The following is an 11,175-nucleotide window of genomic DNA, read 5'->3' on the forward strand; positions in this document are numbered from 1 at the left end:
AACCTATACATTATGTGTATTAGCCTATACCAAATGCCTGCAGACAGTGTGCGTCAACGGCCTGGTGATCAAATCCTTGTTTAATATTGGCCAAACATGCAATTCAAATGTCCACTTCATCTTTAATATTTGGCCACTTGTTTACAATAGAAATGCTACAGCCACTGTAATTTCTTGGACAAGAACATGTGGACATCAATGCATGCAAACTCGAGCGAGGGGTTAAACTTCGTAATCGTGACGAACTCGGTTCGCATGTTTAGAAACATGATGTTTTCTCCTGTGTTGGCTTAGGTTTATAAATGATTTACGTAAAAAATCTGGTGAAATGATGTTTGCGTCATGAAAGTTGCGTTCCCAGATGAATGTTATTAGCAACCCAAACTCAGGACATGCAGAGAGAGACTGCATCTGAAATTGCATACGTCCCTACTATATAATAGGGCAAAAAAACAGTATGTGAAAAAAAAAATGAAAAAAGTATGTCCGATTTTACAATACTGATAAAAGAGGCAAAAAGTACCCGGATGACTCACTACTGAAGTGTCCATATGATGGACACTTTACTATCCCATGATTTTTGAATGGCAGTGAAGCGACGCAGCTAACACTGGTAGGTCACATCACATGATCAACTTGTAGGTCAATGACAACATAGCGAAATTAGTACGTAATACTACACACACACACACACACACTCAAGAAAGCTGCTGAGACACGCCCCATGCATATAAATGATAACAGCGCAACACTTCGCTGTGAAACACAAAGCGTGTCAGATTTTATGCATTTCCAAAAGCACATTATTGAAAACCTAAACAAAAAGCACAAGCGGAGACTGAGTTCTTGTGGAGCAGCATTTACTGTGAACGGAGCCGCTTTGAGACGGAAGAAACTCGTAACCTGAACTCATGTAAATAGTGTTGTGCTTCACTTTAAAACCTGCAGTGCAAATAATGCAAGCACTGTGAAAGGTTTCGCTGCATACTCAACACAGTCATGACTCATGCTGATCTCTCAAGAGTCAAGACAGCTTTTCACCTCAAATATCGTCACGTTTTAATATCACACACCCCTAATAATCACTAGTATGACAAGTGCTGGCTAGTATAAAAAAAGGTTAATCGATCAGTACTTTTATACACAACAAGCACATTAAAAATCAAGTGCTTTTTTACTTTTATTCATGCAACATGAATTTGATTTGTGTACTTGAACAAAACTGTTTAACACTTAGACCTGTTTTCACAGTTTTAATTAGGACGTTTAAGTAGCTTTTATAAACGTGCCCTAGAAAAAAAACATTAGGCTACTGGTGTGCATCTTGAGACAAATATATTTCTGAAATATTTCAGAACATTTCATTTGTACAAAGAGTCTGGCCTCTCTCCATTAACAAGCGTTAACTTTCTTGTAGGCGGGTACTCTGTTGAAGTTTAAAACTATTGGATCTGCCCAGAGTCACTCGCTAACGTTTGGTCGTGACGAAACTTCAACTCAAACTAGCGCAGCGCACGACCTCAACGTCATCGTTCTCAGCCACTCCCTCTGTACGCTGATTCGACCGGTAAAAAATTGACCGGAGAAAACCCACGAATACACCACAAACCCAGACAACATACTGAAGGAAAAAGATAATTGAACAGAACTTGCGGAAGTACGTTTGAGGGCAGAGCCTGGCTAGTTAATGACGTCCTTTCACACAAACTTAAGAGCTGCAGGGTCCAAAGTAATCTCACATGCTCATAGCTTAGGTGACCGCAACCAAAGAAACCACTGAATAATCCATACTCATTTTTTTTTATGATTTCAGTTGTGGCTTCGTCGTAGCTATGTAATATGACTAGTCCAGACAATCTGTGCACTTCAATGGTGCTGAGAGGTGTTTATATTGCATGTATTCCACTGCATGCGATATGACAAGTGACAGTGTGGAGAAAATATCCACTGCATCAGCAAGAAGCAGCAGTGAGAGTTAGTATTAGTTTGCTCATTACCGTGCATTCTTTAAATAGATCTAAAACAGCTAACGGTGCATTCTTTCGGCTCTTTCCATAAGATATTGCTGTGCTGTATAATTGTGTAATATAATTGTGTTATTTATGCATATATTATATCATGGCACTTCGAAAAAATGAATAAATGCATATAATACATGCCATTATCTGTACCCCTCCATCACCAGCCTCAAAAAACAGCAATTCCAAATAATAATTGAAAACAAATTGCAAATCAGTGCAATTCCACTATAGTACGGAGTTGCCATGAGGTCAATGTTCAGTAAAAATATTGCAAGTTAGATAGAGATCAGTGTTATCCAGATTGCTCTTTTTCAGGAGGGGCTTAACAACTGGGACTTTGGAAAACAGTTAAACACACTTTTGAAAAAAAGATGTGGGAAGTGTGTCAGGGGCGCAGGTTGATGTTTTTAGGTGATGTAGTGTTTCTTCCAAAATGTTGCCATCAATTGCTTCGAAATCAGATTATAGTAATTAGTAACAACTTTCTGAGGTTGTGGTCTGATCTGTCTGACCTCAGCGCAACTCAAGGTTTTGCTGATTGCCTTTATGATATTATTGATTTTCTTAGAGAAGGAGGAAGCAAACTCACTGCATTTGCTGTCGGAAAGCATTTCACTGGGAATGTGACTTGGGGGGTTTGTTAGTCTCTCTACAGTGGCAAAAAAAATTTGCTCACTATTATAATCTCTGCTGTGAACTTCCTGTGCAGAAACAGGAGGTATTATGGTGCAGGAAATGTTGACAAACAATTGCACTTTATCGACCATGAGTATGAGTATAATGAGTCCTACATTACCTCTGGCGAAGGAATGTACAGATGCCATTAAAAGCACTCTGCATTAACCTTAACACTTCACTTCGGTCATCCTTTCTGCGTTCGGCCTCCAGATACACAATATCTTTCATTTCTGTCATTCTTTGCCCTCTGAAGTTCACATGTCAATATGCTGACCGTGTCCCTTCTCAACATCCCTGCAAACACACACATGCAGCTGCAGAGGGGCGAGCGAGTCACCCCGTGAGCAACTCATCTGTGAAATTAATTACGGGCTGCTCACATTCATTCCTCCAGTGATATGATGAAGGGGCTCATGTGTGGGGGAGGAAACGCGGTGCGCTAAAACGCTCTTGTGTGGGAAAACGCTCTAAAACGCTCTTTTCATCCACCTCTCAGCACAGCTCATGTGTGAAAACTGCAGATTTCTCATTAATCCGTCCATTTCTTTACTTAATTGACACTTGAGTGCCTGGAGATCTCTGTGCATGAGTGTGTGTGTGTGCATTAGTGTGTGTGTGTGTGCATTTTGTATAATAATGCATGTGAAATATCTGTCTATACGTGCATGTTTTATTATCAGCGGCATGCTTGGGTTTGTGTGCCTATATTTGAGAAAAAAGAAGCCAAAACATGTGCCACAAACACAATATATATATTTTTTTTTATATGCACACTAATACAATACATATATATATTTTTATATGCACACTAATATATATATATATATATATATATATATATACACACATATACACACATTTAAAAAAATATTTTAAAAACATTATAGACTGAAAAGTTAACTTTCAACAAATATAATAAGTATAGCCTAGCTATTTTAATATTTACTCAATTTCAACTTTTGCTAATGTTTATAAACATGCTAAACAGTATTTATTTAGTTATAATTTGTTAATATGTCTAACTTTAAATAAAAAATACATTTATAATTTTTTAAAAATTATATATATATGAAGATTATCAAGAAATATTTGACAATATTTTAATATTTACTCCATCTAAATTTTTGTACGTTTTATATTAATAATTCAGTTATTTATTATTTGCCAATATTTATGTAGCCTATAGATTTTATTTACATTTAAAACCAAGAAAACAGACATTACAATGGAGTGACAACCATAGATATATATATATATATATAGATGCCTCATTAGGGGCAGTTTCAATGGGCCGTTATAAGCAAGCTGTCCGCCATATCGGAGCGGTCCGTGAACGTTCGAGAGCCAGTTGACTGAGCGTCTGCAACCGTAGCTAAAGACGCATGTATGAATTCATATATGAAATAGACTTCAGCAGATGATTTAGCTACACTAACACAATACAACAAGACAAAGGCGCCAGCTGACAAGACATTAAAACATCAACACAGTAAAAGTACCATTACTAAAAACATGTAATATGAGTTAATAAAAACACAAACCAACATTCTCACCTATTAAAGGTTATCCCATTTCTTCAGGAATTTAAATCTCGAGGGTTTCACAACCAGAAGCTGCATGTTGTGGCAACATTGATTCTTACTGTGAGTGACGACACGCTGACCATTGCAACATGGCGGTAGCACAGACATGTCCGAGGCATCTACATTTCTATGCTGACAACAGCCAGCCAAGTGGACACTTATAAAACAATACCAAAATGACTAAACGTCAGCCTGCCTGATGTCGTCTACATTCTCTAGGGTAAACTATGGTAATGAAGAAGATGTTTGCTAAGAATTATGAGAGAATAAATCTTGTAAACAAGAATATAAGAAATCAAAACCATGCACAAACTGATTTTCAAGGGCAGCAGAGGCTTTTGTGTCATGTACACAGATGCTTGGACGAGCATTTCACTCAGTGCTGCAATCATTGAGACGCATGCGCATGGCCTGGTGGCACCAGTGTTCGCCACACTGTGGTGCTCTCCTATTTAAACAGGGTATGATGAGGACCATTACAAACCTCTAATTCGCTTTGCACCCGCCACTATTCATAGTGACATCAGCTTGTGTCTTAACAAACCCGCAGAACGGGCTGAAAATAGATGCACATGGCAAAATAAATGCCCGAGCCTGAGGGGACTAAGTGTATCCATGTCTAATCTGGCTGAGTATGCGGGCCGGACACAGAACCTGGCGTGTGAGGAAAGCATCTCATCTCAGTGACAGCTCTGAGGAACTGCTCTCTTCCTGCCAGACTCTCTGCGCCGAGCTTCAAACGGACATCCTACATGAGGTGTGCTGCTCGGACATCTGACGGGACACTGCGACTGAGATCCAAGTCTTCCGTTTCCTTTTCCACTTCTCCCGAAGCGCATGTTTCTTATAAACCGAATAAATCATTTTTAGGAATGTGGAAAAGGATATCTGCAGGGTTTTTGAAATCAAATTTAAAGGTGTTTAAGACCTTTTTTAAGACGTGCACATATACAGTACAATGAAAGGGGTAGTTATTATTACTCACCCTCATGTTGTTCCTAACCTGTAAGTCTTTCATTCATCTTCGGAACAAAAATGAAGATATTTTAAATAAAATCTTAGAGATTTCAGTCACGCCATTGACAGTAACGCAACTACCAGTTTGTCGCTTCAAGTCTAATAAAGAATCTCAACCAAAATTGCTTGACTGCTAAACTCACTCTTGCAGAAGCTCAAACTTGGTGCGTAACACATGAGAATGAACCTCATTGGTTCTTGCAGAAGCTCAAACGTAAAGCGTAACACGAGAATGAACCTCATTGGTTCTTGCAGAAGCTCAAACGTGCTGCGCAACACATGAGAATGAACCTCATTGGTTCTTGCAGAAGCTCAAACGTAAAGCATAACACGAGAATGAACCACATTGGTTCTTGCAGAAGCTCAAGCGTATAGCGTAATAATGAACCACATTGGTTCTTGCAGAAGCTCAAGCGTATAGCGTAATAATGAACCTCATTGGTAGAGGTCGACCGATTCATCGGTTTTGCCGATTAATCGGCACCGATAGTTGACTGGTGGAACTATCGTTATCGGCAAAAATATATACCGATAGTTTTTCCTGGTTGCGTCCATTGCTGGAGCGGCTGAGAAGCGCGCGCTGTCATTCATTACACAGTGTAAGAGATGAGAAGGGTCTGCTGGCATGATGCAGTACAAGAGCGGCCTCTAGAGGTGTAATAAAAACTCGTGCCTCGTGTTGTTTATTTCGACACGTGATTCTGCGTGCTGCACTGAGAGCACATGCTGCGTGGAGAGCGCTGACATCAGATGCGCGTTTAAAGCACCGACAGCTCAAATGTATGTATACAGTACATTTTGTCATATCATTATAAAGTGATTAATTTGTTGACTAAATGCTGCATTAGTAGAGAAAGAACAGCACAACAGTGTGTTTGTTTGCCTTCGAGGCTGAGAGAACGCTAACATACTAGTACCTCAAGCGGTTAAAACACTGACAAACATAAACGTAAGTCTGACCCGAATGTTTAATGTCACAATTGTTACCTCTATTTGCATTAGTTCATATCCAGCTGGTCACTTTTATGCATTAAATATGCAGAGAAGTTGCATATTTAAAGCTAGAGACGTAAGCAAACTGATATGTTCATACAGCCGACAGAAACATAAACGAATCAGAAAAGCATTCGATTTCGGTTATTTATTTTTTTCATCTTCACTTTAATACAAATTTTGTTACTTTTTTATTAATTAAGTTGGCTTGAAAAGAACAGTTAAATAGTTACATTTTGAATGTAACTGGTTTTATTTGTTATTTCAGTATTACTTTTTGTTTCAGTTTGAATGAATGTCTTTTATTGACTTAAATATTTATTCACATTTATATCATTTCATTTAGCATGTTTTCATGGTTCAATACAGTTTTATTATTTTTATAATAAAGTTCAGCACTGTTTTACTTGGAGTGTTATGTTTGTTTTTATCCAGTATCAATTTTAAAAACTATCGGTTCATTAATCGGTTATCGGCAAGTATGGCCCAACCTAGCTATCGTTATCGGTAAAATCCACTATCGGTCGACCTCTACTCATTGGTACTTGCTGAAGCTCAAACGTGTTGTGTAACACACGAGGCTACGCCATTTCTTGGATTTGGGTTCCAAATGGTTACGCAAGTTAACAGGGAAAGGTATTAGTTGTGTTGTTAAAAAGCTTATTTATAATACTGTTGAACGTGACAATTTTCTCTCTCCTACTTATTTCTTAGCAAGGGTCAAAGAAGCCAGAGTCTCAAGTGTTGTATGCAATGGTGAGATTCATTGACTAAAAAACACAAAATAAACTAAATTAAATAAACAGCAGCGGTATTGGCTGCACATTCTACATTTATTTATTTGTCAATTATGCTCAGGATGTTACGCGCCAAATCCTCCACCATGGCGCCATCGTCCAGTCAGTCAGCTCTCCTTATTCTCATCACATGATGAGTGAAATCGCACTCATGCTCCACTGTGCTATGGAACGCAGCAGACACGTTCAGTTTATAACTGTAGCATCTGGTGTCCAAATTGAACTACACATTTTATTTCAATAAAAGAGCTATATGACAGTGGGGGCAGTGCCGTAATGTCATCAGTGTATGGCCGAACACCAACAGTAACAGACTAACCTAGTCAATATGTGGGCTGAAATTAAAATGAAATTGAATTGCCATATGTGGCACTTATGGAACAGCAGAAATATAATGGTTACCCTGGTTACCCCTGTATATAAAGCAGCCACGCTTATTAAAATGGCCAATTTGTATTTGTTTTCATTCAGAATAGCATGCATCAATGCAAAGATAGCCAGGAAATATTAAAAACAGTACCTTATTAATTAGCTAATAGTACCTTATTTTAACTTAACATTTTTTAAATCGTATCATTTCTACCCAAAAGTCGAATTCTGTCATCATTTACTGACTTTTATGAGCCTATGTAGAACACAAAAGAAGCTTTTTTGAGAAATGATTGAGTGTTTTTCATTCATAAAAATCAAGCGCATGGTAACCAAACTTTTTATAAAATATCTTCTTTTGTCTTCCGCAGAAGAAAGTCATATATACCTTCAAAAGCATCTTAAAGAAGCAAATTCATGAGAAACATTTTTTTTTGACCACTTGAAATAAAATAAAAAAGACTATGGAAAATATACTATATAACTTTCAGGTCTCAAATGTCCTCCCAAGTCCAAAAATACAATTTATTGACCCCAAAATAAAAATATGTATTATTTATTCCAAGGGCCAAAGAGATAAAACTGTAATAAAATCCAATAAAAATGCCAGAACGAGCGTTTTCACAACATCCCTCTACAAAAAACACTGAGTTTTTTTTCATATATAGGCTAACACTGTTAGTACAGAGCATCGAACGACTAACTGGCAAAGCCCTTCGCTGAAACAACAGTGGAGCAAGCTTTACTTTCACCACAAATGTTGAGGCTTACTTTCCGTCACTGATGGCTTGTATCACAGACTCTAAAGACGGCTAGTGTACCAGTACCAGTTGCCATGTCCTGATTATAGCCACTGTAAGGAGGAAACATTACCCCAGGAAACAAGAGTAGTGATCAACTTTCAACCAGTGATAACATAGAGAATACAACTTTAATGTACTGATGATGTAATCAAGGAGCCGGTCAGGCCAGTCAACAGAAAACTTTCAGCTTAAACTGCCCGAAAAGCTACAACACAACACACTGCTGCAATGGTACGGGGGAAAATGTGAACTGATCTTAGTGTTTCACATGCTGAATCAAGAGCTAGAACTAATCTAGAGTGAATTCAGATCTTTCTGGAGCAGTTTTGATCATCAAATAACAAGCAAAGTCAAGTAAAGCAAGGTTTTAATAAGACTTCTTATGTTTAAACAAAGCAATCAAACTTTCTCCAGTAATTACCCCAGTAAAATATGACTGTTGTCTGATTATGTAAATTCGAATTATCCATGATAATATTTCAATAATCACGTACGTGGTGCGTTTTCCATCAGCGGTTTAGAATCAGAACTAAGAATCGCAAATACATCACGCGTTTGATCTAATTCAGAAGATGCGTCAATGTGGCCACAGTTTTTCAAAAATCAACAAAATGTTGTTGTTGTTTTTTTCCCGATCCTCTATAATGTGCCATTATCTTATGAAAGATTAAATTAGTTATTTTTCTGGGCTGTATGACTACTGTACTACATCAAGTGTCATAAATATAGTAAATGTGGTGGTATCTGAATTATAAAACGGTGAACATTTTCCACAGAATTCTGGAAATTAAAAAAAAGAGAAAAAGAAAGGAAATTCAGGAAATCTTGGTAGGACTGCTAGGTTTGCAAAAAAGTTTGAAAATGTTTTTGATTCATTTGGACACTTCAGTCGAGCACTGAATTGTTTGCAGCACTTTCTCACACCGAAATAATAACAGTATACTTTATAAGATGAAAAAAAGCACTGGATGAGCTGGAAAACCTGATTTTTTTTTTAATCGTATGCGGTGAGGCATGCAGCTCTTTATTGCGCAAACAGCTTGTGAACGACTCTGTACTGCAAGTACAAACTATTTATGTGTGTATCCATAACGATATGCATAAAGAAGAGTATGATGGGGGCCTGTGAATGTCTGAAATCGCCCCCTATACCCTTAAATTGGGCACTACTTGAAGGAAACGCCATTTGTAGTGGTGTCCAAAACCAGTGGACATTGAGTGCACTCATTCAATCCCACAATGCACCACAATAACAAGTGTACAACTGATATACACTCAACGAATGGAGAATAATGCACTGTCTGTGAGAGTCGTGTGCCAAATAGACATCCAAGTCAGACCAGAAGATGAGGCCTTCGACTGAATCATCCATCCATTTTCCAAACCGCTGGTTCAATGTGGCCACAGCGTAATATCATACAAGTGTATAAGTTACTTTTTAACTGATTATTAAATTGTTTAATTAAGGTTCACACAGTTTCCATGACAGAGTTACAGGTAAATATGTTCATTACAACTGGAGCTGCCAGTTTCAAATGATTATTAAACAGGAAGCACAAACTATGCAAAAGCAGCAATCCGTCCGGTACACTCAGTGTCCAAATTCACTCACTAGTTTCCATTCACTCTCTCAAGTGAACTATATTAGTGGACTAATGTAGGGAATAGTAAATGAGGGCACAGCCTATATGACCCCCAAATTTTAAAGCTAAAGTGTAATTTCTGCGCCCCTAGCGTCACCCAACGGAAACAAAAAATGAACAATGAATGTTCTCACACAGGTTTCCGAAACACTCCCCGCCTCCCTCCTTGTCATTAGTTGAACAAAAAGATAACCACGCCCCCAAACACACGCCAATGGTTGAGACAATGTTGATACGTCGGCTTTGGTAGGGATGCTCAAAAATATAATTTAGAATTTTAGTGATATGATATCCATTTACGAACAACTGAATATTAAGCTATAATATAGAATAGATAATAAAGTATTTCAACAGACAAAATACACTTCAGCTAGTTATGTCACTTCAAATATAAGCGAAAGGTGACAAAATATGAATGAAGGAGAAGGGCTGCATGCTCTTGGCTTAATGTAATACACCTGTGGCATCTGAGCTTTAGTTACAGGATATGAGCACACTTTCTAAACTCATGGCTGCCTGTGTGCCATCATCATACAGTACTGAATGAAACAACCTGGCAGGTAACTGTATTGGTTGTGACTGGAAAACTGGAAAGTTGTAACTGGAAAGTTGTGAATGCATTTCACCAGTGCTTCGGGGTTGTTCTTACCTTACACGGAAACGGTAGATTAGATGCAACTTTTTCCATTGCCAAGTTCCTTATGCTCGGCGTAAGAGGGCCGCGACAGGTTGGACAACAGCTGAGCTTTTGCCGACACTGGTTACACACCAGATGCCCAGCCTGGCACTGCAATATCGGAGGCAGCACATAGTCGAAACACACCGGGCATTCAAACAACGCTGTCAGTTCGGCTGACTGTCCCGGTAGGGCAACGGCTGGAAGGGTAACAGCGACCGCGGGCACAGTACCAGAGCCCGGGACAGAGACCCCAGCGGCGGCTGTGGCTGCGGCTGTTCCTCCAGAGCCTCCATGCTTACTTCCTCCTGCTTTACCAGCTCCGAGTCCCCCAGCCGCACCACCCGTCGAGGACGGACGGCTCATGGCGAGGAGTGTAGATCTCTGATGGTGTAAAACCCAGACGAGTTCAAGCCCGAGAGCCTCACCATGTACTCCCAACTGAAGAGAGACTCGGTTCCGAGCAGCCTCCAATCCCCCGCGGATACAACATGGCCGCCATAGTTTGAGAGCGAGTAACGAGACTATTGGATGGAGGTTTGATTGACACTCTTCACAGCCAATCACAGAGCTGCTCTTGACGTTTACGTAGGAG

The 11,175-nt window shown here is 39.0% G+C and overlaps 1 protein-coding gene across 1 annotated transcript in view; it reads right to left on the minus strand.

The window, feature by feature from the left end:
* The window catches only part of siah2l (seven in absentia homolog 2-like), a 33,093-nt gene extending 21,957 nt beyond the window's left edge, over nucleotides 1-11,136 (minus strand). The window contains exon 1 of the mRNA XM_079585368.1: nucleotides 10,554-11,136. Within this exon, the coding sequence (XP_079441494.1) occupies nucleotides 10,554-10,946 (393 nt within the window). The 5' untranslated portion in view covers nucleotides 10,947-11,136. The remainder of the gene's footprint in view (nucleotides 1-10,553) is intronic.
* Nucleotides 11,137-11,175: the final 39 nt, after the last annotated feature.

This window comes from Phoxinus phoxinus, assembly GCF_949152265.1.
Source record: "Phoxinus phoxinus genome assembly, chromosome: 17".
NCBI classification, from domain to species: domain Eukaryota; kingdom Metazoa; phylum Chordata; class Actinopteri; order Cypriniformes; family Leuciscidae; genus Phoxinus; species Phoxinus phoxinus.